Source organism: Panthera uncia (genome assembly GCF_023721935.1).
Source record: "Panthera uncia isolate 11264 chromosome B3 unlocalized genomic scaffold, Puncia_PCG_1.0 HiC_scaffold_1, whole genome shotgun sequence".
NCBI lineage: Eukaryota > Metazoa > Chordata > Mammalia > Carnivora > Felidae > Panthera > Panthera uncia.
The window spans coordinates 26,494,721-26,522,516 of record NW_026057582.1 but is presented as its reverse complement, the minus strand read 5'-3'; the positions used below and the strand labels follow the sequence as shown (position 1 = coordinate 26,522,516).

Below are 27,796 nucleotides of genomic sequence, written 5' to 3'. Positions count from 1 at the left end.
TTACATCAATGCAAACTATGAGGCTGGAAAAAATTGCAAAGCCAAAACCAAGCAACCCCTCCTCCCACCTCCCCCCACCAAAACAAAACAAAACAAAATCAAACCCACAAATGAATCAATTAGTCATTAAATTTTATCTCTAAATAAGTTAAAAAAAAGTAGATATCATAGGGCAACCTCCTGAGTCCACAGCTGCAGATGAATGAACTGTCTTTAGCTTGGAGGGATCATCTGCTCAAGACTGATTGATCACGTTGCTTGGAGACACTGGTGGCCTCAGACTCTGCTGGTACCTGCAGCCCATGCTATCTGCTCAGAGGCAGTTAGCATCCCTTTGGCTCCTTACAGATCAGTAATTCTGTTCTCATGGTGGCTCACAAGGAGGCATGGATGCCCTCTGGCTTTGCCCTGTTTCACATCTTTCCGCTTTTCCAAAGAGATGCCAGGCCTGGGCCATTTTGCGAAGTTTAGCAAGATTGGGTTTAATCTGTGGGAAGAAAGAGAATAACTCCCATATGCAGCTTGAAAAGCCAAGTACCAAATAAAAATTTCCTAATTACGGCTATTCCAATCTGTTCGGATTTCTAATTTCTGGATTCAGAAAAGATTAGAGATTTCCTTAGGATAAGCGGGACTGCCAACTTTAAGTCTAGACTCCCATCTCTTCAGGAATGAGGACAAAAGTTTGTTTTCATTGTCCTATGAAACAGTAAGATTTTAACGGAGTAAAGCCTATTGGATGCATCAGAAAACTCCATGCAAGTAAAGACTTTATAGCCCTTACAAGGAAAGGCAAGCAAAAGAAAAGATTTTGGAAAGCAGCAACATGGACATTCCTATTATGCTTTTGTGTTCTGTTTCATTTAAGATTATAACAAGAACAGAAAATGTCTTTAATTTAAACCACTCTGTGTCTTTATTGCATTATCCACATCATTGTTCCTGGACTGCTGAGTAATCAAGGCCAAACCATAATGTGAAAATCTCCTAAGCTTGGTTTCCTGCCGGATGATCCCCAAATCATAACTCTAGAGATCCTTAGAAATGGCTACCATTTCCAGCAAAGGCACCATCAAGAAACTGGCTGTTCAGGTTGTATTTGTTAGCAGTAAATTTGCTGTGTTTCTACCAACTTTCTGTAGCCCCAGAGAGACCTTCTACATCCTATCAAACCTAGAGCTAGTAGGCAACAGATGTCCAGGATACATCAGTCCGTACATGTGTTAAGCTTAAAAAATACAAAGGCATCACGTGTGTAATCTGACAGTGCAGCCTGAGCTCCATGGTGAATTTGAGCTAGAAGATGAAGTGGTGGGATTTTATATAAATAAACTTTCAATGCATACTTTTCAAAACTCGGGTATTTTGGAAAGGATTAAGACAGGCTACATTTGGCTGATAGGAGCGGGAGAAGAAAGAGAAGATAAACCTTGCTCCTCTTCTCCTGTTAGTCATTACTGTACCTGCTTTTCCTGCTCCAAGTGGTCTATGTCAGCCAGCGGCAGCATAGAAGGTCTCCCGTGAGCACACTGGAATGGCAGCTGGCACCACGACAGGGCTTCAATAAGGCGATAGCTCTCCTCCGGGCTCAGGCCATCATTAAACTTGATGGCCCCTACACGAAAGACAGAAACAAGGTTATGGTGTGTATAGTAGGAAAACAGTGCTGACCCTGGGCCAGCGCCAGATATCTGGGAAAAGTAAAATGTGTCTTAGGCTTCTTTCATGTGACCAATACTGCTTGAAATTGGCACTTATCGACACGTGGATGAAACTAAGGGTTCATGATGCACCTGTGTCTCAGCTCTTCCTTATGGAATCATGGTCTTTCTAATCCCTAGGGGAGGCATTCCTTCACTTGTTGGGATTCTGCTTTCAGAGTTTTTCTCAAAGAGACAAGGGCAACATTTTGCTTACTTCTTACAGATTGTAAAATCAAGATCATCTTTTAGCCAGTCTATCACAAAGATCTCTACTTGTTTTTCCCACAATGTCCATTTTATTTGCTTTTTTCTATTTCCATAATAATCTTCCTGCCTTTATGCAGACATTGATACATTAATTCACTCGGTCACCAAATATTTGTAAGTATGTACTTTGTGCAGCAGGAGCTATGTCAGGCAGTGAATGAGACAGATGGTCTCTGCCTTTAGGGGGCTTATGATCCAATGGGTCCAACAGGCGAGACAAACATGAAACAAATAATTATACAATAATTATAAATTTTTGTTGTAGGCTTCTATTCTTTCTTACCAGCCTAATTTCTTGGTATCCTTTGCTGCTCCTCATATAACTAATTTCTTTCTGCCTTTCGATCTGTGCATAGGCTATTTCTACCCCTTGTGGCAAACCTTCTCTTCCATCCTATGAATCCATGTCCCTCAGTTTGTTCAAGGCTTGACTTACAATGCATCTCCTCTATGAGTTACCGCTCCACTCATCCGTGTCAGTCTGAATTATGGTCAAATGTATGTGTTGGTGTTTTGCTTTGTAAAAGCAATTTTTTAGTGTTCACTCTTCGTGTATTCAGTTTCTTGATCTAAACCGTACCCTCCATGGGGCACCTGGGTGGCTCAGTCAGTCAAGCGTCTGACTCTTGATTTTGGATCAGGTCCTGATCTCACGGTTTGTGAGACTGAGCCCCATGTTGGGCTCCACACTGACAGCTCATGCTCTCTCTCTCTCTCTCTCAAAATAAATAAACTTTAAAAAATAAATAATAAACTGTACCCTCCAAGAAGTGAGTAGTAAATGTGCCTTCTATCTCTTTCATAACTTCTGTACTCCTGCCGGGGCTTAGCATACAGAAGCACTCATTATCTGGTGTGCTGAGTCTTACCGTGGCAAGCTTGGGATGCCAACACCTTCTGGACAGTCAGTGGCAAAGTCCCTTGGATGCCTCCTGTGGTCTGGAGTAGCTAATGCATAAACACATTCTTCATTAAGAAAATGAAGGGAAAAGGAAATGCGACAATAGAGCCTTTTGTGTGTGGTGCCTCTGTGTGAAACCCCAAAATAAGAGGCTTACCTCTACTTGTTCTCGAATAAATTCCTACAAAGCAGAAAGGAAAACAGGCATTAATCCATTGTTGTAATTCTTCTTTTATAGTTTAAAAATACACTTCCTGGGGCGCCTGGGTGGCTCAGTCAGTTGAGTGTCTGACTCTTGATTTCGGCTCGGGTCATGATCTTGTGGTGGTGGGATTGAGCCCTGTGTCGGGCTCAGAGCTGACAGCATGGAGCCTGCTTGGGATTCTCTCTCTCCCCCTCTCTCTCAGCCCCTCCTCCTCCTCCTCCTTCTTCTTCTTCTTCTTCTCTCTCTCTCTCTCTTTCTCTCAAAATAAATAAAGGAATATTAAAAAAAAATACACCTCATAAAGGAGAGAGTTCCAGCAATATAGCACTTAGGTGCAAATAATTTATTTGTTGTGAGGCACTCTGAATATGAAATACCAAGACAATTTAATAGAACTCCTACTGAAGAGAGAATATATTTAGCTACTGAAGCTTCCTCCAGAGACAGCTCATAACTCATGAAGTTATGTAACTGCTGAGAGCAGCTTTGATGATTCCAGAGTCTAACTCTCAGGGAGGCTTCTCACTAAGAGGCTGCGTGTATTTACGATCTTAGCCAGAGCAAGTGTAATGCCACACACAAACGGAATAAATACACAACGATCATCAACACAATGGAGCACTGAGTGGGACATTCGCTTAGATATATAGTAAACATAAGTAGTCACTTTAGTTCCCACAGCATTTTTTTTTTTTTGACAATTCCATTCGGGGTCGAAAAGCTTATTTTGGGGGGCATTTTGTTGAGTTTCTCCTCACTAATATATTTCTGTCCCTCAAGTAGCCTTTTCAATAGTTATCCCTGCAGATGTTAATATTTACAAAAGGACTTCAGAGAAATTTAAAGCAGACGCTATTTTTCATGCTACCAATTTGTTTAACCTCTGGAGCTAAAAAAAACTGTTTTGAGATACAGCACATTTAATAATTTCTTTATAAGAAAACCCAAGATTTTTTTACTCCTAGAATTGGCTATGTATAAATCACCTTCCTAAGATTACAAAATGGTAGATCTTCTTGTTAAACCAGACTCAGAAAATTCTCCCCTTTCCTCAAAGACACCCTAGTCCACCATGCTTACAAATGAGTACAGCTCCAAGCACTGGGTGGTAGATACCATATATTTTTTAAAAGCTGCATACGTTCCCAAACAAACCTACACAGAAAGATGTTTCAGAATACCTGACCCATTAAAAAGCTTAGCGTGGACAGAGATCAAACCTAACCTCTTTGCCATTCTCTCTTGTGCTTGGTCATCTGGGACTTGTGACACATCATTTTTTAAGCCTGGTGAAAGGGAGAAAGATCGTATCTCTGTTCATGTCATATTTCAATGGTTTAATTAATACCAGATAACTTAATATTAAAAAGGCGCACTCATCAGGCTAAAGGACAGAACTTTATAGAAAATATTTGTGATCTTTCAACTGTCAGGATCCAAGTAGCTACTCCTTTTCAAGATACCAAAACTGTTCCAGCTTCTTCCAGAATTAACAAATCTCTCCTGAGCAGTGTGACTTAACATAGTCAAGATTTTCTGAAGCCATAAGCTGTATTTCAATTTGAAGTAAACTCCTTACCAGCAGTCTTTGAAGTCTCTTTGGGAAAAGTTGTTATTATAATTTTCTGGTTAAATACTTAGGGATTGAATTACAATAAAAGATTCTAACAGATTTTATCTTTTGGATTTAAGACAGTTTGGAGGAGGAGCCCTGGAGAAAAAAGGCTGTGTTGGGAAAAAGAGCACCGCTGAAAGCAAAGCAAAGGCTGTCTGATCAGAGAGCAATTCTGGAAGGGCCAAACTCATGATGGTCCAAGCACTGGCACTATTAACTGCCTTTCTCTCTCAAATGTCTTCTCACCCTTAGCCTACAGACATGCTTAAGTCTCTCCCATCTGAAAACACACCAAAATCTTTCTTCTACCCCATGTCCTGCCCCACACTGCAGACCACCTTTAGCTCTCACCTTCTCTCTCTTCTTCTGAAAACTCTTGAAAGAGCAGGCTACTTAGCTCTACCTCTTCTCCCTCCACTCCCTCCCTGACCCATAGCAACCTGGTTGGGCGCCCCCGCCCCCACCCCTAGGAGCAGACGCCACCAAGGAACACCGTCCTCATGATAGCCAAATCCAACTTTTTAGGCTTGATGGCTATTGTTGACCATTCCCTTCTTGCTTAAAACTTTCATTGGTTTTAGTAATATTACTTTTTCCTGATTTTCTTCCTCTCTCTGACTAAATATTTTCAATCATCCTTTACAGTTTCTTCTTTTCAGCAGCAGCTTTCCAGACCGCTGCCAAAATATATGCACCCTGAACGCTGGTGTGCCACCAACTCCACCCTTTGCTCTCCTCTCTTTTTATTCTTCATATTCTTCCTAGGCAGTCACACTTCCTCTAGGCTCTTCTCCAGCTTCTGATGTTATAAAAATATATATACTATTAACTACCTCAAACATACATACAGCCCGGGTTTCTCTCCCAAGCACAGATGTGTAAGCCTGCCTATCCACTAGACATCCCCATGTGATGGCACATTCAATGCAACTAAACCCAGGCTCATAATCTAACTCCCCAGGCAGGTATACCCCTCCTCCTCTACTTCCTTTTTCTGTTGATGGCATTACCATCCTTCCAGTCATCTATGCTAGAACCTTCAGAATCCTATCTTATCTTTTCTCCTTTAATCCCTTTTATACTTTCTATTATTGTTCACCAAGTCCTCTTAATTCTACTTTCCAACTTATGTTTCAAATATGTCTCTCCTTTCAATTCCCAATGCTGTTGACTTAGGTCCTCATCCTTTCCTATTTGAACCAGTGCAATCAATAGCTTCTCAACTGTGCTCCCTGCCTCAAACATTTCCCATATCAATGTAGCATACAATTTATCTACTAAATCTATCTTCTAATTTTTATTTTTAGATATGACTAAAGTAACTCAGACTTCTGGGAAAATTGTAGACTTACTTCATGTGGATTTACCTGTGCTCCAAACAGAAAGAGTTAGAGATGAATAAGGAGTAGAAGCCACAATGAATTAAATAGGACACCATGAAAAAAGAACAGACAGATATGAGAAAAAAACCTAACCAGCATTCTGAATGTAAAACATGTAGTCATGGAAATAAAAAGCTCAGTGGATCAGGTAAACATCTGGTTAAATAGTAGGTGAAGAGAGAATTCAACTCACTAGAAGATAATGTATCACGAAGGGGTAAAACAATGGGAAATACGACAGAGAAGTTAAAAAGGTAGGTCCAGTAGACATCTGACAGGATTTCTAGGAAATGAGAGAGAATGGCAGAAGAGCAGTGCTTGAAGCGACAATAACTGTACATTTTCCAAGTGGAAGAAGCATGATGAATCTGAAGAAGGAAATGAAAACAAAGATAGATCATAGGGAAACTGCAGAACACCAAAGACAGAGAAAGTCTTAAAAGCCACCAGAGAGAAAATCAGATTACCTACAAAGTAATGATAACTAGATTGACAATGGACTTCAATGGCATAGAGAACGTCAAAGTTCTCAAAACACTGAGGGATGACTGACAATGTGGAAATTCCCTGCTTAGCTCAACAATCATGCAATTGTGAAGGCAAAATAAAGACATTTTCAAAGATGGTTTATCATTTACGGACTCTTAATAAAAGAACATTTAAAAGCTTTCAGCAAAAAGAAAGCTCAACACAGAATGAATAATCGGATGCAAGGAGCAACACTGAACAAAGACACTGGTAAATACTTTCGTTAATCTAAATAAACATTGACTCTATAAAATTAATGACTACCAGGGAGATTAAAACAGGTCGAGTTGGAGTGCCTGGGTGGCTCAGTCCAACTTAGGTTCAGGTCATGATCTCGTGGTCTGTGAGTTCGAGCCCCACGTTAGGCTCTGTGCTGAAGCTCAGAGCCTGGAGCCTGCTTTGGATTCTGTGTCTCCCTCTCTCTCTGCCCCTCCCCTGCCCACACTCTGTCTCTCTCTCTCTCTTAAAAATAAACATTAAAACAAAACAATTAAAAAAAAAAAAAAAGGTCAAGTTAAAATACTGAGCCACAACATGGAAGATGGGAGGGGAATGCTGGAAGATAAAGGGTTGTAAGGCTTTTGTACAGTTTAGGAAGAGAATAGAGAAGCAAATTACCTTAAACTTTGTTAAGGCTAAAATTCAAGGCTAATCTGAAGTAATACAAATGGAATATGTAACAACTTAAAGAAAATTTTTAACATTTATTCATTTTTGAGAGCCAGAGACAGAGCACGAGTGGGGAAGGGGCAGTGAGAGAGGGAGACACAGAATCCAAAGCAGGCTCCAGGCTCTGAGCTGTCAGCACAGAGCGCGATGCAGGGCTCGAACTCACAAAGCCATGAGATCATGACCTAAGCCGAAGTTGGATGCTTAACCGACTGAGCCATCCAGGTGACCATGGAATATGTAACTTCTACACTAGCAGAGGAAAACAAGGAGAAATAAAGAAAACTCTAATAGAAAAACAGAAAGGAGCAAAGAAAAGGCAACAAAGACAAAATAAACTGTTTGTTGTTAAAAAAAAAAAAGCGAAACACATAAGTAAAGAAGTTCTAGTTCTCTTCAACACCTCCAATGTCGTATCCCAAAAGCAGTTTTCCAGACGTTTACCAAAACACAAATGTAGAGGGTGAAATGAAAACTACTCAGCAGAATATGCTAAATTCCTTTATGATTTCGTATTGATGACCTATCTAGCCTCATCTAGCTCACCACTACGTATATATCTTAATTCGAGCCATATATACTGGTAGTTCCCTAAACACAGGATCTGCTCCAAGTCTCTGATACCTGTTGTTCTGTCTAGAACGCCGTTCTCTCTTCTGCACTCGGCAGGCTCCTACTGTTCTACCAGATTTTTCCCAAGGAAAAAATTAGCTTTTCTGTGACAGTTTCCTTGAACTCCACCCCCCTGGGCATAGTAATCATTTTGTATTTTCATAGCACTTTGAACATCCCTCTAACTGGCCAAATTTCATTGTATTTGTAATTATTTAGATGTCCTTCTTCACCTTGAGCTAATTCATCTTTTAATTTCTAGCACCTGGTACACAGCAGGTATTGATACTTGTTGGATGAAAGATGAACACAGAATTTCTAAAGAAAACAGGAGGTTACCCTCAGTTAGCAATTTCCTCAACATCTGAAGCAGTCTTACCTCCACAATACTCTTGGTCACAGGAGATCTTCCTCTTCGAAGTTCATTGGCTTCTCTTTGTACAAAACAGAGTGGTACTTTTCCTACAAGGACCAGGGAATCACTATTGTCTGGAAATATAATTTCAAGGCCCAGATCTTCCAGATTTTTGTGGTAGCACCTAAAGAGAGAGCCTCAATTACAAAACTATTACTTCATTCGCATTTCAGCACCAGTCCCAAGCACTGGAGGGTTTCTCACAAGATGCCACAAATTTTAAAAATTGTACTGCTTTTCTCATACATTTGTTTAGGATTTTATTATCAAATTTCCTGTTTGAATTACAGTAACTTTCATTTTTTTTCTCTTTTCCATTAAGAGAATCAATTTGTTTCTAAGTCTTGTTCCTAAGTTTTTATTCTTCACCGAGGAACTGCTAACTTCTCGCTGCTGGCACTTCAAGGAGTTTGGCACAAATAGAAGGGCTGAGAATGTTTTGAATCAGCATTAAAGCAGGGAGGTAATTTACAGCCCTAGGAACTGAGAAGTCCTGATTAACTGGATGTAAATAAATGGATCTGCCTCTACTACACATCATGCCCCAGGGAAAAAGATTTATTGGCAGTAGCATATTCCCAAACCTGACATGAATTCAGAGACAATTCTTTATTTCCAATAATTTGTGCCACCCAAAAGTGGGAAAACGTCCTATCTTATGACTCACCATATGATTTGCCCCTTCCTTGCGGCCCAGTGTTTTACTTTCTTCCCAGTATGATTATGGTAATGAAAACTAAGAATCTAGAATGCACCGAGGCAAAGCAGAATGGAAGCAATTACTGCAGTAACTTTGCTTTCAGAAACAGCACAGCATAAACACGGACTTTTCCAAGAAATGGTAAGAGGATTCTAAGCCAACTGCTGGAAAAAATTATCAAGGAAACTCTATCCTATACTCAACAGCTGTGATATAGTGGAAAGAACAGCATTTGAAGTCAGAAGACCCGCATCTGAAAGCCTGCTACACCATTCAAGAGTTGTTATGACCTTGAACAAGTCATGTAACCTCTCTTGGCCTCAGGGTCTCATCTGAAAAAAGGAACAACAGGTATGCTTGTACTGCGCAGAATTACTGTGAGAGTTTATACTATAGATATCATGTCCTCATGGTAGTACTAACCGTAAGAGTCTGCTTTGTTCTTCTGTCACTGTTATCTCTAGTGGAGGGCTTACAATGGAAGACAGTAATTTCTTCCGACCAGAGCCTTGTGGCTGTTGCTTCTCATAGGAATCTATTGGAAAAGAAACGAATGGGTTCAGAGTAGGAAATGAAGTCTTCTAGACTTCAAGAAGAGCATGAGAAGGCACAGCCATGTTAACTATTATTGTGCTCAGCAGTGTGTTCAAACCGGTTGAGGCTTTGAGTTTCCATTATTATAGTCAAACGAGTAAGTATCCAGACCATTTATTCATTTCAGCAGTATTTCCAAAGTAAGATGTCTAAGACTTCAGTCTTACATTCAAATGAACAATGCAATGTTCCTGTAGATAGTCAATAAATGTGATTTTAATAATGGGGTGAATAATGTTGATTACTTAAGAAATAAAATTGGTTTACTATACAATCCTGTGGTTCAAGACAGTTTCCCATTCCTTCAGAAAGGTTTCCCAGTCTCTGAAGAGAATTTGTCAGTACTATTCTCAAATGAATGGTCTCAAGCCTATAGACAGTTTTTCTAACACTGCTTTTACCATATCTTTCTCAACAATTAGGTCTTCATTTCATACGGAAAAGTGAACATGGAAGTAATATCATTGCCATTCTAGCCCATGAACTATCTCCTTAGGTCCTCACCTACCTCTTTGACATAGTTTTCCATTATTTGACTACAGGGGTAAAGATTTTCCTGGGATTTTACCACTTGGAGAACACTGCCTCATGATAAGAAAAGAGCGTAGCAAAGATTAAAAAGCACGTATTGGCTTTGGAAGGCAGCTATGCTCACCACTATACCACCAACGCTGCACAGCAAAAAACACATATTGGCTTTGGAGAAACATATAACAAATTAGTGATATTGGTTGTCTCTGGGGAGAGAAACTAAGTGGGATGGGGAACAAGGGTAAAAAGGAGACTTGATCATATTCCATTTTGTACCTTTCAGACTTGAACTCATACCACCTATTCCAAAACAAATTTTAAAGTACAAACAATATATTGGGCCTTCTGAGCTGGTGGTGGTCTCTGCCTGACGAACTGTGAAGAAGGTATACCAAGATCATATGGGCACACAGAGGGGCGTATCTTTGTGATGGATGTCACGATAAAGTAGCCTAATCCTTAGGTACCCAACCCTTAGGGTTGATGACAAATGTATGGCAAATATGTCTTTGACCATGTAAGACCACCAAATTCGAATCCGTAAAGTGAATCACTATATTCTTTCAGTTAAACAAGAAGCCAAACCAGAAGGCTTCAGATTACTTTTTTTAAACATACAATTCATCTTTCCTCATGACAGCCACAGTTAGAAAAACTCTTTCAGTATACTAACTGTGCAGGGCAGTTTCACATATTTTCTAGTTCCAAACAGATCCTTACCAACAATCAGCTGCTCTAAACGGACACGCTCATGGGCGGCATGCTGATCCACTAAGACTAGCAGGTTTCCACCTAGAACATGAGCAAGGATTACTGGAGTATCAAATTCTCAGATCAAGATTAAAATAATCATGTTGTGTGGAGGGAAAAAAAGGTTAATTCAAACTAGCTAATGACATAAGCATAAGAAAGACATACATACTTAGTATGTATCCTTTCATTTCTTAAAAAATTGAAATTATGGGGAAAACTATAAATTTATCCCTAATGAGAAACTTTTTAATACATTGGTATTTCATTTACAAAACAAGGTTAAAGCCCTATATTCCTAATGTTTAAATACTGATTTTGCGGGGCGCCTGGGTGGCTCAGTCGGTTGAGCGTCCGACTTCGGATCAGGTCATGATCTCACACTCCGTGAGTTCCAGCCCCGCGTCGGGCTCTGTGCTGACAGCTCAGAGCCTGGAGCCTGCTCCGGACTCTGTGTCTCCCTCTCTCTCTGACCCTCCCCCATTCATGCTCTGTCTCTCTCTGTATCAAAAAATAAATAAACGTTAAAAAAAAATCTTTAAAAAAAAAAAAAAAAACTGATTTTGCTTTATTAATTCAGGTTGATACAATGAAGGGCCTTAAACACATTATCAAAATCAGCTGACTTTGATTTGCAAGCTACTCTGGAGCCCACAGAGAATGTAATTCTAGTACACTTTTTATTTCCAGAGAGTACACTTTTAATAAATGACAGATGTGATTCACTTTAAGAAACATTATAACCAAACATATAAATTCAATTTGTTGATTTACATTATATAATAATTATGTATTTTAAATGTAAGTGTAATTAGAATTTTTTTTAAAGACAGGCTGCTTCTGGCCAATTTAAACTTTTCTCACAAACCATTTACATATTAAAAAGGTGCAGGCCAGATGCAGTCCATTTAAAAAATTTTTTTCTTTTTTTAATATGTATTTATTTTTGGGAGAGAGAGACAAAGTGCAAGTGGGGTAGGGGCAGAGAGAGAGAGGGAGACACAGAATCTGAAACAGAGTCCAGGCTCCCAACTATCAACACAGAGCCCAACGCAGGGCTCAACTCGGGAATGGAGAGATCATGGCCTCAGCCGAGGTTGGGTGCTTAACCAACTGAGCCACCCAGGTACCCCAGATCTAGTCTACTTTAGATCAGAGGTCAGAAAATTTTTCTGTGAAGGGCCAGACAGTAAATATTTTAGGCTTTTTAGGACATATAGTTTGTCACAACTACTCACTATTCCTTTTGAACCAAAGCAGCCATAGACAGTATGTGAACATTGTAGCTGTGTTCCAATAAAACTTTATTTATGGATACTGAAATATTAATTTCATATAATTTTAATGTGTCAAGAAATAATATTCTTCTTTTGCTTTTTCAATCATTTAGAACTGTAAAAACCATTCTCATCTCCCTGGGTGCACAAAAGCAGGTGATGGTTGGATTTGACCCACAGCCACAGCTTGCCTTGTTTTAGACCCAGGTTTCTCAAACTTTGATGGGCATACAGATCGCCTGTGGATCTTATTAAAGTGCAGATTCTGATTCAGTAGGTTACAGACGACACACGAGATTCTGCAATTTTAACAAACTCCCAACTGATGCTATTTACAGACCACGCATTTGAGTAGAAAGGCTTTGGACTCTCAAGTACAAGAAAGAAGGCAGAATGTCCTGACCCAAAAAACCAAACCTACAGGGAAATCCCTTTCTCGCTGACAGGAGGACTGATTCTCAATTACATTAGTACATCTTTTTATCTTGTCATTTTATTAATCTGGTCCAAAGGTTGAGGTCTATTGCTATCATTTGTTTTGAAATAAAAGCTCTCCTCCTGAATTTGAACAAAATAGGTAATACCTGTTTTTTCCATTTCTACTAAAGGATATAATGTTTTTATGACACCATCAAATTCATGGCATGAGAGCTTAAGACTTCAGGAAAAAAAAGGAACTAATTTTTCTGACAGTATGTTCAACCACAGGAATAGGCCCCAAAATATTGAATTTTAAATTCCTTTGAGGATAGGAGGAGTTGCAGCTGGTTGTGATGAATACTGAACATCCTGTATTGGGCAAAACAATGGAATAAATAATAAATTGTGAGGGAGTAACCTCAAACTTGAAATTGGAGTCAGTGTGAATTACCAAGAGTCAGGAACCCTAAGAAATCAATCCTGTACGTGATGGTGGCAGAATGATTCATAGTCTACATAGGGCTCACAACATTTTCTATTCCTTGAATGAAGCAGAATATATGAAAGTAATTTAATCACATCAGAAGCTGTATTTTTGATATTCTAACACAATAGAAGTTTCATAAGGGCAAGGGATTCTTTTTTCCCTTTATTTATTTTCATTTATTTATTTTAGAGAGAGAGTATGAGCAGGGGAGAGGGGCAGAAGACAGACAGAGAAAGAGAGAGAGAGAGAGAGAGAGAGAGAGAGAGAATCTTAAGCAGGTGCCATGCTCAGTGTGGAGCCCAATGCAGGGCTCAAGCCCACAACCCTGGAATCATGACCTAAGCTGAAATCAAGAGTTGGACGTTCAACCGACTGAGCCACCCAGGTGTCAAGGGCAAGGAATTTTATCTGTTGTACTCCCAGCATGTATAATGGTACCAGGCACATAATAGGTACTCAAATATTTACAGAATAAATGAACGAATCCTTTTCTTTGGGGTATCATAATTGAACAACTGTATTTTATCATAGGTGGAAACATGCAATACAAAATGCCAATATATGGCATTAATTTCACCTTAATTTAAAAACAGTAATAGAGGCTCCTGGGGGGCTCAGTTCTCTAAGTGTCCGGCTGATCTCAGCTCAGGCTTTGATTTCAGGGTCATGAGTTCAAGCCCTGTGTTGGGTGCTGTGCTCAGTGTGAAGCCTACTTAAAAAAAAAAAAAAAAAAGTTTTAAAACAATAATATATTTGTCAATTACAAAATTATGTGCACATATTAAAATAAGTCGATTATAGGAACAGGTTGCTTTTAGTACTAATGAGTGACAGTAAAAGCACTTACATTTTTATTTAAAAAATGTATTTATCTAAGAGTACTCTTTGGTGGTATCTGACTAAAGTTGACTATTGAACGACATGGGTGTGAATGGCACAGGTCCACTTATGTGTACATTTTTTTCGATAAATACAGTACAGTACTGGGATGCTTGGGTGACTCTGTTGGTTAAGAGTCCAACTTCACCTCAGGTCATGATCTCACAGTTCGTGAGTTCGAGCCCCGCGTCGGGCTCTGTGCTGACAGCTCGGAGCTTGGCGCTTGCTTCAGATTCTGTGTCTCCCTCTCTCTCTGCCCCTCCCCACTCATGCTCTGTCTCTGTCTCAAAAATAAATAAAACATTAAAAAAGACCAGTACAGTACTGTAATGTATTTTCTCTTCTTTAGATTTTCTTAGTAACCCCATCCTAGGTGCCATTAGTAGAGATTTTGGTATTAAACAACAAAGAATTCTAGGTCATAAAAACCTTAGAAAAAAAATCTATTCATTTTTCCAAAACAAACTACTAGAATTTGACTTTCACTGAATCCATATTTATGACAATTCTGACCTATTATGACATTTACTAAATAAATCTACAATGTAAGCAAGGTAAAAGGGAATATTTTGAAATACAAAGAGAATAAGCTGCTTTCAAACTTTAGAAGCATTCGCCTGCCGGTCTACTGGTCTGGGCCCAAACCCTCCACTGGTGCTCAGGGCTCTCAGCCACCTGCACTATCACGCATGCCTCATAAATGTGCTCAAGAGTCTTCCGATTGGAAAAAAACAAAAACAAAAACAAGTCTTCTTTCACCCTCACCCTCCTTCAGTCCTTCTCTTCCATGTCACAGATTTCTAAGGCTCTCCTTGTGATCTCTGTCACCTGGTCCAGGAACATCATCCACTCAGTTACAGAGGTCAGAAAATCAGGAGTCATCTTTGATCTCCCTTCCCATTGCCAATGCATCACTAAACCCTGCTGACTTTCTCTCCTACATATCCTCCCAATGCACTCGCTAGGCTTCACCAACTATCATTTTTAGATACTGAAATATCCTTCCTACCAATCCTTTTGCAGGTACTGGGACTCCACCCCACCCCCAATCCATTCTCCACACTGCAACCAGAGCAATATTTTCAAAGTACAAATGGAATGTGACATGTACCACTGTAAAAACAATAAAAAAAGAAAACAGAAAGCTTCCCGTTGTTTCCAATTGGTGTCGGGACAAATACAAAGCTTGTAACTGGCACTTAAGATCTGGCTTTGACCTACTTCTCTGGCCTCATCTCTGCACTCTCACTCCAGCTGTACTTGTCCTGCTTCCTCTCACTCAAGGAGAGGAAACACAAATTGTGTATGTCATTCCCTCAGCCCAGAATACTCCTCCCTCCCTTCTTTACTTAGTTAAATGCTCATACTCATCCTCACTTTACCAAAAAAAACCTTTCCAGACCTCCCTAATTCAAATCTCTCTGTACAGTTTCTTACAGCATCTTGTTTCTCCCGTAATGTTAGCTAGAATTAAAACTTTAACGTTTATGTCCTTATCTGTTTCTCTTACATGTGAATTTTTTGCCACCATTATGGGCTAGGGCCTAGTACAGTCTCTGGCATGCAACAGGCAGTCAATCAATGCTTGTTGGATGAGTTAATGTTGTTATTTACAAACTATTACTGCTTTATTAAAGTAGGTCACCGAGATATTGTATGTAATTCTTGATAAACTTAGCAGGGTTCATTATATGAACTTTCTATTATTACAAAGGGAATACGTGAAGCCTCAGAAAGTCAAACAATATAACATATTTTAAAGAATAAAAGATGAAATTTCCCCTTTGCCCACTCTCATTGTCACTCCAAAGGCAACTACTATTAATAGTTTGAAATGTATCTTACATACATATGTCTCTGTATATGTATACAGAACTAATGCACATTAAAACTGTTGTTTCAATGCCTGGGTAGCTCAGTCCTTAAGCATCTGACTTCGGCTCAGGTCATAACTTCACGGTTCCTGAGTTCTAGTCTCACATCAGGTGAGTTCATGCCCTACTTCGGGTGAGCTCTGCTTTGGGTGAGCACAAGCCCCACTTCAGGTGAGCATGAGCCCCACTCTGGGTGAGCCCAGCTTTTCTCTTTCTCTCTCTTCCCCTTATGGGATAGTCTCTCTCTCTCCGCCCCCTCTCCGTCTGCCCATCACTCACTTGTGCCCCCCCTCAAAAACAAAAAACAAAACAAAAAAACAATGTTCTTTCATATAAATTTAGATTGGTTTTCCTAATTGGCTTTAATCTGTCCAAATCATTGCAACTATATTATATATAAAAAATATCTTAAGAAGTGCTTGCGTGTTTCAGTCGGTTAAGCATCCCACTCTTGATTTCGGCTCAGGTCATGATCTCATGGTTGTGAGTTCCAGCCCCACACTGGGCTCTGTGCTGTTAGCTTGGGATTCTCTCCCTCTCTCTGCCCCTCCCCTGCTTACGCTTGCACACACACATGCTCTCTCTCAAAATAAATAAATAAACACTAAAAAAAAAACTTAAAAGGAGGCTATTAGGAGACCAGCTGGTTATTAATCAAGGCTAAACTCCATTCTTACCTGCCTCACCATTCTCTTCAGTCTTGGTGCTCATTAAACAGGCAATAAACTTGTTATCCACTTGCTGTAGAACCTGCCATATATTCAAATAAGTGGTATAACACTAAATAAAAGTTAACAAAGCCTCATCTGTATACAAAGAGATAAAACTGCACTTAATTAAGAGTTATTTGCATTACAATCTTCATATCTAAGACTATGGTAAGGGAGTCATTAGGAAGGATTAAAAAAATAAGCAGAGCTATCAGAAGGCATAAAAGGAAGGAGACTACAGGCTAAGGATTCTAAAAAGGACACACAAGCAACAAAACTCTACAGAGCACACCTGAGATTCTCCCAACAGGACTCTTACTCATAGGTAACTATGACCAGGGGCGCCCAAGTGGCTTGGTCGGTTAAGTATCCGACTTCGGCTCAGGTCATGATCTCATGACTTGTGAGTTCGAGCCCTGCGTGGGACTCTGTGCTGTCACCTCAGAGCCTGGGGCCTGCTTCAGATTCTGTGTTTCCCTCTCTCTCTGCTCCTTCCCTACTCATGGCCAGAGACTGCTAACAAATGGGGCTGAAATAAATTTTGCATTTTGCAAAGGTAAGGAAAACCGTTTCAGAGGAGCTAATCCCTTAAAGTAGTAAGTTAATAGCCACCAGGGGCTTTAACCCTTGGGGACTCCTCTCTGTCCAGGTACAGACAAGGTTCTCATTGCCCTTCCCTGCCTCGGTCCCTATCGTTTAACTAAAACTGTTGTTTCAGCGCCTGAGCAGCTCAGTCATTAAGCATCTGACTTCAACTCAGGTCATGATCTCACGGTTCGTGACTTCAAGTCCCACATCAGGTGAGCTCATGCCCCACTTTGGGTGATCAAGAGCTTGCTTTGCTCTGGTACCAGGTCAGTGCCATGTGAGGGATTTACCTAGATCTATCTAACCTAATTTGTTTCCATACTGAAAATAAGGAGATGAAGACAGCCTGAGTGGTGTAAGGAGAGGGCAAACTAGCAAAGCAGATGAGACAAGGGGTCCCTTTTGTTAAGACTGCTCCTCAATCTGGAGTCTCCTAAGCCATGTCATTTGTCGCCTCACACAATAGAGGGTCATTTACAAAGGGGCACTGTTGTACATTTAAGGACAATGTCTGTACAGGATTTAGTTGATTTATAAATTATTGTCAAAATATAAAGTCAATATATAATCCTTGAAACTGTGAGCCTCAATCCTTAATTCATCCCTCCAACCTGCTCACACTACTAAAGACATTTTTTCCTTTGTAATTAAAATTGGTCCCTGCTTTTTCTTATAATAAAAGTTCTAGTAAGATTTAAAAAAACACACGTGCCTTGACCAAGGTGGTCTAGATCATTAAATAAATCCAATTTCACAAGAGTTAGTCCAGCTTAGGTCTTATATATATTTTTATGAGATTTCAAAGTCAATCTCTTACCTGCATTGAATGAATCATTTCTTTGGTGAAACGATAAGGATATAAGACATTGTGAATTTTAACCGCGAGGCTTTTGGCCTGGCCACTGCTTACATCAACAGCAACCTAGAAAGCAGCACAAACATCATTTAAATTTTTAATTCTTTATATCTGCAGAACTGTTTTACCAAAGATCCCAAACTGCTTTATCATTTTCACAGAACCTATTAGAAGTGGGTTGAATTCAGGGAACTTAGAGAAATTCAAAAAGCTCTGTGAATTATTAGTCTTAAATAATAATTTGGGGGTATAAACAAAATTACTAACAAAAACCAATGTTGTTTCAGAATAACAATTCGTTTATGCTCCATGATCAAGTCCTTAAACACATCTTAACTGAAAAATCAGTAATCAAGTGCTCATTTATTCTACACCTTTATCACAACACACAAAGTACCTTCTGTGATAACCCACTGAGAACACATACACTCACGTCCAATGATGAATTGTTCCTCCAGTAGAAGACTCGCTATTTTATCTGATGATGTAACAGTGCTTTTTGTTTTGTTTTGTTTTGTTTTAATTATCACCACCCTAAATACCCTGCCAAAGCTGCAAGATAGGGTTTGTAAGAGTGGTAAACACATTCAACTCATCACACACTGACTACACATGTTTAATCCAGAATGTCTGAGCTCCCAAATTCTATGGATTCTGATTTCTCCTCTCTATATTAAATGGTATTTCCAAATAAATTATTTGGAAACATGCCCACTTTCCGCTTGTAATTAAAAATTAATATAGCCATTCATGTTCATATCCAGCTTAAATGAAGTACAAATTTTAAAATAACAAGCAAAGAAAATTTGCTACAGACCCACCTCTGGATAACGGGCAAATACTGGATTTTCCCACTCTGAGAACAAAGACTGAAGTGATTCTCTACCAACAGTATCATCCACAGCATCTAAGGCAAAAGGAAACAGATCAAGTTGGCATCGACAGCCACAGAAAAAAAGGTGAGTGGCACTCCTGTTTGCTGTGGTGCAGCGGCAAGACCAAAGATCAGACATATTGTCCCAATATTCTACAAAAGTTTAGTGTTTGCTGGATCTCTAAATTGTTCTGATCTGTTACTTTTTAAGTTAGAGTTGATGACTGTATCTTTTGGCATTATAGCTTTTTCTCCAAACTATTTTCAAGAGATATTTCAGAATACAAATCCAGAAGAAACTGGTTCAAATTAGTAGTCTCACTTCCTTTAGATAAAAATATACCTTACCTATTTTTAGAAACAAAGAATCTGTAGCCTTTTTTTTTTAAATAAGGATTTTGCTTACATAAACCTACTACAATACGGAGTGCAACTCCAATCTTTAAAAATAAGAGATATTCTCTCAATCACAAGACACCACAGACTGTGCATAATCACCCAGTATTGACTTCAAGTCTGGAAAAGTAATTTCTGATCTAAATGCATGCACTGAATTACTTAGTTCTGCTGTTAAATAGGACCGTGGGGAATTACTGGTTCCAGGAAGGCACAGCTGGCCTTGATCAAGCTTAATAACACAACCCTGCTTTTTAAAAAAATTTTTTTAGTTAGGTGGTACAGTATGTACTAGATGTCCCGGCAACCTCTGTTTTTGCCCCTACCTCTGTTATTCTGTCTCATCACAGTCCTCTCTTCCCGAGCTCTAGGAAGGAAGGGAAGAACAAGGTCGCTTCTAAAAGGATGACACTTGTACTGAGATCCTAAATGTAAAAAAGAAAACCTAGACATTTGAACTCAAAATATAAATTAAAAAATCAAGTTACATTAAAATCTTTCTGCACAAATGGAGTTGAGACCCGAAGCAGACTACCAAGCACGAGATTGAGAGTCAGAGTTCTTTAATGAGTTATGCTGCTAATTTAGGAACCTACATTAATGCTTAGTCCCGTTATCCACATATACCAGACAGAATGAGCACTAAAACAGATCACTGATTCTCAATGGGCACAATTTTGTATGAGAGACATTTGGCAACATGTGGTTGTCACAACCTGGGTAAGGGGTGCTACTGGTATCTAGCAGAGATAGAGGCTAGGGACTGCCAAATATTCTACATGTATAGGACGAACCCTACGACAAAGAGTTAGGAGTCCAAAATGTCAAGTGTCACGGTTGATATAGCTGGTATTTGACATATACTGGTACTTAATTGTTAGCCTTCACTACTTGGTGCAACCTTCACAAGTCCCCAGGTTTATGTCTCTTATACTCAAAATGTGTTGCTATTATAACATTTATCTGATATTACGTTTACATAGCTGTCTTCCCTAATTGATTGTGAACTCCTGAAAGCCAAGCCAGTGAATGTGCAACCTAGCAGTGTGAACAATAAATGAATACATGGACAGATAAATGAATGAAAAGTTCTCAATTTAAACTCCAAAGTCCAGGGGTGCCTGGGTGGCTCAGTCAGTAAGGCATCAGACTTTTGATTTCAGCTCAGGTTGTGATCTCACGGTTTGTTGAGTTCAATCCCCACATTGGGCTCGGTGCTGATAGCATGGAGCCTGCCTGGGATTCTCTCCTCTTCTCTCTCTCTATCCCTCTCTGCTCTCTCTCTCTCTCAAAAATAAAAAAACATACATTAAAAAAATAAACTCCAAAGTCCAGTAATATCTGGCCTAAATTCTGCCGTCCTCTCTAAAGGATGATTGAGTTTTAGAAACAATGCCTGCATTTGACAGTTTTTGAATAGGGGCCAAAACATGATGGAACTATTATTTCAAAACAATAAATCCATTGGACAAGAACTGGAGAGATGAATTCAGAATGATAAAATGAAAGGGTAAGGTGAAATTAGGTTGTGTTATTGGTAATAGAAAGGACAGAATTAGAGGCATTTTAATTTTTTTAAATTAATGTTTCTTCCTTCAAAAAAATTTTTTTAATGTTTTTATATATTATTTTTGAGAGGCAGAGAGAGACAGAGCACGAGCCAGGGAGGGGCAGAGATAGAAACACTGAATCGGAAGCAGGCTCTAGGCTCTGAGCTGTCAGCACAGAGCCCCAGCGGGGGCTCGAACTCAAGAACAGTGAGGTCATGACCTGAGCCCAGGTGAGATGCTTAACCGACTGAGCCACCCAGGCACCCCAGAATTAAAGGCATTTTAAAGAAAAAAACTGTCAAGGCTTGGAGACTTACACCACTCCTTAAAATTACCTGTATAGATATTCTCTTGTGTACGATTTAATTTGCCTCTTAACAATTCATCCTAAGTAACGTTTTTCTGTATGGTTCAGCAGTGTCCCAACGTCCTACCACACGTTAGCCCTTTACAGAAGGTGTGACATGCACTGTGAATGGGGGAGCCATCTTTCCATGAAACTCATTTCTATACCCAACATACTTTTTTATTTTCATTTTTCTTATGGAATTGAGTTAACAGGACACTTCAGAGACTTGCTACAAGACTTGCTAATGCAGAAAGTTAAATAGGTTGAAGTGTTTTAAACATCTAGATCGGCTCAACGGAAGCAGATGTTCATGTTGTGTGCGGCAGCTGACGTTCCCGCTTTGGTTCAGCAGCAACCATCTCAGGTTAATGTAATCGCTGCCTTTTTTGTCTCCATTTAAAAGCAGTTGCATTTCAGGAAGATGAGGTGCCAGTGCTTTAGGTTTACTTCCGATAAGCAGTCGTATAAAACAGGACATAAAACTACATCAACTGAAAATCACGTATGTCTTTAAGAGCCACCTGAGAGTCTCAGGAGCAGTGCTGAAAGACAGTTCTCCTACTTAAAACTTTGAAAGTTACTACAGTGATTATTTTTTCATGAGGAAAAAACTGGAAACCACTGAAAAATAAAGGCCTTATTTAACCTTAGATAAATCAGAGCCTCCTACCAGAGATATTCATGCTAAGGAGAATTACAAGTCAATTTACAGTTACATTCATACAGTTTACATTCTTTTGCAACATTCAAGACTTTTAATATGTATGCACATTTAATGTTTATCCTCCTGATGCGAAACCAAGATTATAGCCAGATGGAAATCAGTTTTACCATCTCCCAACATCTGGCTCTCAACACACTGCCAAAACAATGTCACTTTTAATGTTGACTGAGACATGAGAACTCAAGAGTCCCAATCTAGGCTCTGTTGTAGCCTTGTGGTATGATTTCAAAGCCACATTACTGTCTTCCTGAATAACGGCTACTTATAGCATAAACAGATCAAATGGATTAGCATATGTATTATAATAAACCATGTCTGAAAAGTATAGTTGGGAAAATACACACTTAACCTACATTCCAAAAAATTCATGGTCAAGTCCTTTTTTCTAAAAACACAAAAACAGTTCAAAAATATAGTACTGTACTGAGCCACAGACTTCTGGGGAAACCCAGGATGATTACAGGATCATTCTGGCTTTTCACCTGAGAGCTGCAGAGAGCAACTTCCAGAAAAATATCACACTGGCATTGCAGGTATCTTTAAAGACAAATTTCTAGGAGAGTTTTATGTTTGGGAGAGAGAAGAAAGGAGGCTAGGGAAGCACTGTGGATCTTCTCAACTATTAATAGTGCCATTTTCATGAAAAATGGTCTCACCCTCCTACACATCCACACATCCATATACAAACACTTCCATTCTATTATGTCTTTCATTGTATTTCTAGATGTAAATAGTATTGGACCTAGAGAATCTTTATATACCATAAAACACATGTTTTATAATTAAACTTGAAAATGATCTATCAGCTGAGATAATCTCTTTGGACAATGATTATCTTACTCTTTGGCCATTATTACCACCTTCAAAAGCATTCCATGCCAGTGAGCACTATATATATAGTATAGTATACTATACTATAGTATAGTATATAGCATTATATATATATATATATATACTTACCATTCTCAAGTATGACATCCACAGCTACAGTTGTCAGGTCTTTAGTACAAGCAGTCTGAACATCCTCAGTAGGAGCAATGAATGTACTCAGTCCAGTTATTTTGTTGATGTAAACCATTCTTCCCAGGGCTACATCAAAATGCTGCTGCCAATCCAAAGAACATGTGTTTGACTCTTCATTTTCAAAACAAGTTCTTGCTATAGATTCTTCACTCTGAAAACGAGTTCGTTTTCTGTCAGCTGTGCCATCTTCTATGTGACTCATTAACATTTTACTGGGAGAGTCAGGACTTCCTGTCTGTGGGTCTGAAGCTATAAGAACATCCGTATCTTCACTGATGACTTTAGAATGACTACGGGGTAATACCAAAGGCGTTTCTGGTATCACGGAGTTCCCTGTTGTGTTGTTGTTAGAGTATGTTTTACTATCTTTATTGAAGGGATTATCCTGTGTGACAGAGTCCAACACTGGAATGATGCCACTGTCTATTTTTTTATACTCATTTTTAAATAACTTGCAAGAATCCAGGATTAACCCACTGCACAAGTCATGGTCTTTCCTACTAGAATCTGATTGTGGAAGTTCATTAAAATGACTCATCATTTCCAATGCTTGAGTCTCTCTTTCGGAACCTTTCATTCTGGATAATTTAGAGGCTAAAGATTTAGGAGACTGCTTGGCATCCAAAGGTTTTCTGTTAAAATCAGATAATTCCTTTAGAGTTACAGGACTTTCTCTTAAGCAAGGAGTCTGTTGTTCCAAACAATCTTCTTCACTAGAGAATGGAAACTTCTTTGAGTAAAAGATGTGACTTACTGGCAGACAACTGTTATTTGAATCATTATGTTTCATAGTAGTGATTTTACAAATGCCTGAGTTGTCTAAGTGATTCTTCTCTTTCCATGGAATGTCAGATTCAACTTGAGGACCGAGATTGGTAGAGATTTCAGAATTATTATTTTCTTCCACCTCTGTATTCAGAGGACTTTTAACCTTCCCATATTGCCTCTTAAACTTCTCTAAAGATCCCAGTTGTGACCTTAAGCTTAGCTTCTTACGGGCTATGGGTTTGGAGAAACCAATCAATTTATCTATTTTCTTACTACCATTTGAAACATATCTACACCAAGGGGAAGAGGATGTGTCAAGTAATAAGCAATCCATGTGTGATTCTTTAGTACCTTCCTGAGAAACAGCAATGTGTTCACAAGTTGCTATAGGTTTGTTCTCTAGCCCATAACTTGTATTTGTTCTGCACAATTTCTTGTCAGACAGTTGAGCAAAGTCTTTACTTAAAGTGCTGGTTGGATCTTCGATGTTTGGAGTCTCAACTGAATGGCATGCTCTGTTTACAAATGTTTCTCGGGCACTCACGGGACCAGGTTGAATACAGTTTTTAAGTAAGTGTTCTCTTTCAGTTGATTTAGTTTGCTCATTTTGTACCACATGAGTTATAAAGCCAGTGGAGCATAATTTAACTTGTCCATAACTAAAAATGTTTACTCTTCCACAATTACTAGGTTGTTTTTCTTTCTCTTCCTCTCTCTGAGCACCACGTACTCTCAATAACGTTGTCTCAAAAGGCAGAGGTTGGGATCCCATTTTGGTAGCGTCTTTAAATCTCTCTAATTGATTCTGAACTCCATTATTTTTCAGGATACTGGCAGCCATGCCATTAACAATAGCACTTGCTTTCTGTATTTCTAGATCTTCTCTATTCTTCTCAAAGCAGTATGATGTCTGAAAAGGGTTTACAAACATTTCTGAACTGGTTCCACATGGACTTTCTGAAGAGTTACGTTCTAAGCAAAGTTTTTTATGTTTCCCATTTTCTCCCCATTCTGATGCTTCAGCTGTCTGTTGTTGTAAGATCCCTGATTCTGAGCAAGAGCTATCTTTGTTTTGTAAAGATGACTCTGTCACTTTACCATGGCCTGGGCCATCTGATTCACAAATGTACAAGAATGAATCATTTGTGTTTTTTCTGGTAGCTTCTGAATCTCTAGAATTCTGTGTGTTTCTTCTGTTTTCTACAGTAGCTTTTCTTTTCACCGCTTTTGATTGAAAATTAAACATTTCATAGGAATCCAAAATGCTATTACATGCTTCTTGGAAACTGACCTGGTCACCCTTCTCATCAGAAGACACATGCTTCTGAAGAGTAGCACTAAATAAACTAAAATCGTTATCTTCACTAAATTCTTTAATGTCCTCACCTGATAATTCCACAAATAGTTTTTCTTTCTTTAAAAACATTTTCACTCCTTCCTGAATGCAAACCAAAATAGTATCCCAGTTCTGAAATTCAATCAGCGTTTTTGCTGGCTCCAGGCACACATCATATTCACAGAACTGACACTGCACATTGATTACATATATCCCATGGAGTTCTGGGTTAGACCGATGCCGAGGACTTGAATTCATTTGTCTAGTGGCAGAACCATTCTTTGGCTTGCATATAATACTTTCTTTCCTCAATAAAAAGTCAATGAATTTATGCAACTTTGTCCTTAAAACCAGTCTTTTGTTCACAAACAAAAATTGCATATTCTTATTGTAATGTGCTTCAGAGCTGATATAGCCGCTGAGCTCAAACTCCTTGTATTTAAATTTTATTTCTCTTAATTTTTGGGACTTACCCAGTCCATAAATTTGACAAAATCGGGAACATATGTCTTTGGTTTTAGGAAGCTGAAGAACCATGGAACCAGAAACATCATTCCTCAAAGAGAAAGAAATGGAAGGGTGCATGAGCGAAAGAGCTTCTATCCTCTGCCTGACCTTCTCAAACTCCAGTCTAGGATCCATGCATTTCCTCCTTACAGGTAACTGGTAAAATAGGTTATATACTGTTACTGTTGTCCCGGCACTTGGTCTAGTCAGGTCAGCTTCACAAGCTTTCAGGGCTTTTCCATTCTGAAACAGTTTCACAAAAGTTTTCATTGTCTTGTTTTTCTTGGATGAAATTTCCACAGCACTGGCCATGTCAGCTATACTTGCCAAGGCCTCCCCTCGGAAACCATAAAACCTGGGATTCTCCAAGTCCTGTAGCGAGTTGCATTTACTAGTGAAATAACGATTTCCCACCTTGTCTATATCATCCCTCCCCATCCCAAATCCATTGTCTATCACTTGAACTTGGAAAGTCTCCATATTCACCCTGACAGCCACACATTTTGCTTCAGCATCAATGCTATTGAGGGCAAGTTCCTCAACACACTGGCCTAAGGAGCATATAGCCAAACCAGAACGCAATCTGGCTTGTACTTCAACTGACAAGCACTTGATCATGGCAGGTAGAAAGCTGGTTAAGAAGGCCAGGCACTGGCTTCCTTCTCTGACCGGAAATAATTGCCTATGGGAGGAAAACACACACACACAATCAAACCCTCAGAGCTACGGAGCATTATCCATTGCTCTCAAGCATAAGGGAGAAATGCCATTTGAGGTAAATTAAATCTCTTATTAAACCACACTGTAAAAAACAAAACAAATTATAGCTTTGATCTCTACACAGATCACACAGCTCATGTTTAGTGCAATGGATTTAATATCCAAAGCAGCATTCGCAATTTCATAATTTTCACTGCTCCTTTCTAAATCCCACATGCCCTAAAGTGAAATCATAATCACGCTTGAAGTTGACCCATAAGACAGTGTTCACAATTCTAATCACTTCACCAAAAACAGATGTCTAAATTAAATTCAGCTAGAAATTCATGAAAAAAAATGTCCAAGCTAGTTTCATAATATTTATACATTACACAATAACCATGACTTTTAGTAAAAACTTGTAATGAACGGTTAAGACAGAAGAAATTTAAAAAATCAAATCTTTGTATCAAGAAGAGATGGGGGTCAAGAGATTATTATTCTTGGTTAAATGTTGTCTCCGGGGGGAAAAGACCGGGAATGCAAAACGATAAGGCAGGAATTTTCATTATGAACTTTTCTGTATCATTTGATTTTTAGATCTTGTCCACATATTACTTTCACAAAAAGTTTTCAGAAGGTCCCTGTATTACCATTCTTTGGGTATTTACACATGGCGGCTACAAACTACCTTCACAAGAATAGTGATGGTCAGGGGCTACCTGAACTTGATTTTAAGTTTTCCCTTCAGGTAAAAAATATGAAGATTATAGTGCCATTAAAGGTCTCCCTTCATAGGGGAGAGAGCAGCATGGGCTGGACCTCTCGAAGGTGGTAGGGCTAGTTCTTCAAGCCCGGACATCACAGTTATAATCGCAGAGCTGATGTTTTTTTATATAAGGAACTTTGCAGCCGGCAGCAAATGAGAGGTATTCTGAGACTGTTACCCAACTTCACGATTTCCTTACTACAACCCGGTCTTTTCAGGGCCACAGTCAAAGGGGATGATTCGGCCCGGGTCTCGAGCTGCGAGAGCTCCGGGTCGGGGGCGGGGGGACAGGACAGCCGCCGCGGGCCCCCCAGGCTCAGGCTCCACCCCGTCCCCTCCCCCAACTCGCAGGCCGAACCCCTGCTGCCCGACGCAAGAGGCCTCCCGGAGCCCCTGCACAGCCGGGTCCGAGAAACGCTCGCGGCGGTCGTCACGGCCTTTCCGCTATTAGAAGGGCTCCCGGAATCATCCTTTCGACGCGTGCTTTTCCCCCAAGTCACCTCGAACCGCGCTTCACCAACTCCCAGTTACCCACCGCCTCGGACGCCGGGCACGCGCACGTTCGCTCGCGAGGCTCGCGCACGCGCCACGAGCATGCGCTTCTGGGAACGCGCTTGCGCTTCTGGGAACGCGCTTTCGTCGGTGACACCCAAATGCGCGTGCGTACCAGCTGTTGTCTGACTGGGAGACTAGGCGGGGTCTCTTCACACTGGTACCCCTAGTTCTCAATCCTTATCCCCCTTTCGCATGGTGTGAAAAGCCGTTTCAAGCAGTTTTCTCTGTTTCTGTCGTTTTCCTTCCCCCTTTCCTCCTTTGCACCTACTACCATTTAATTCAA

General features: G+C 39.6%; 1 protein-coding gene across 3 annotated transcripts; it reads right to left on the bottom strand.

Annotated features, from left to right (window-relative positions):
• Nucleotides 1–115: 115 nt before the first annotated feature.
• On the bottom strand, nucleotides 116–27,525 carry MLH3 (mutL homolog 3). 3 transcript variants are annotated; one of them, XM_049612469.1, is made up of 13 exons: nucleotides 27,494–27,525; nucleotides 22,817–26,172; nucleotides 19,560–19,658; nucleotides 18,785–18,870; nucleotides 17,925–18,029; nucleotides 16,487–16,559; nucleotides 10,843–10,914; nucleotides 9,421–9,532; nucleotides 8,262–8,421; nucleotides 3,029–3,052; nucleotides 2,840–2,918; nucleotides 1,464–1,615; nucleotides 116–487 (listed from the first exon to the last, which is right to left on the bottom strand). In XM_049612469.1, the coding sequence occupies exons 2-13, from the start codon at nucleotides 26,106–26,108 to the stop codon at nucleotides 365–367; spliced, it is 4,377 nt and encodes a 1,458-aa protein (XP_049468426.1). In that variant the 5' UTR covers nucleotides 26,109–26,172; nucleotides 27,494–27,525; the 3' UTR covers nucleotides 116–364. The 3 variants fall into 3 exon arrangements, with proteins under 3 accessions (XP_049468426.1, XP_049468427.1, XP_049468429.1); XM_049612470.1 differs by lacking the exon at nucleotides 19,560–19,658 and having other exon boundaries at nucleotides 22,817–27,515; XM_049612472.1 differs by lacking the exons at nucleotides 116–487; nucleotides 1,464–1,615; nucleotides 2,840–2,918; ... (2 more) ...; nucleotides 9,421–9,532; nucleotides 16,487–16,559 and having other exon boundaries at nucleotides 22,817–27,516.
• Nucleotides 27,526–27,796: the final 271 nt, after the last annotated feature.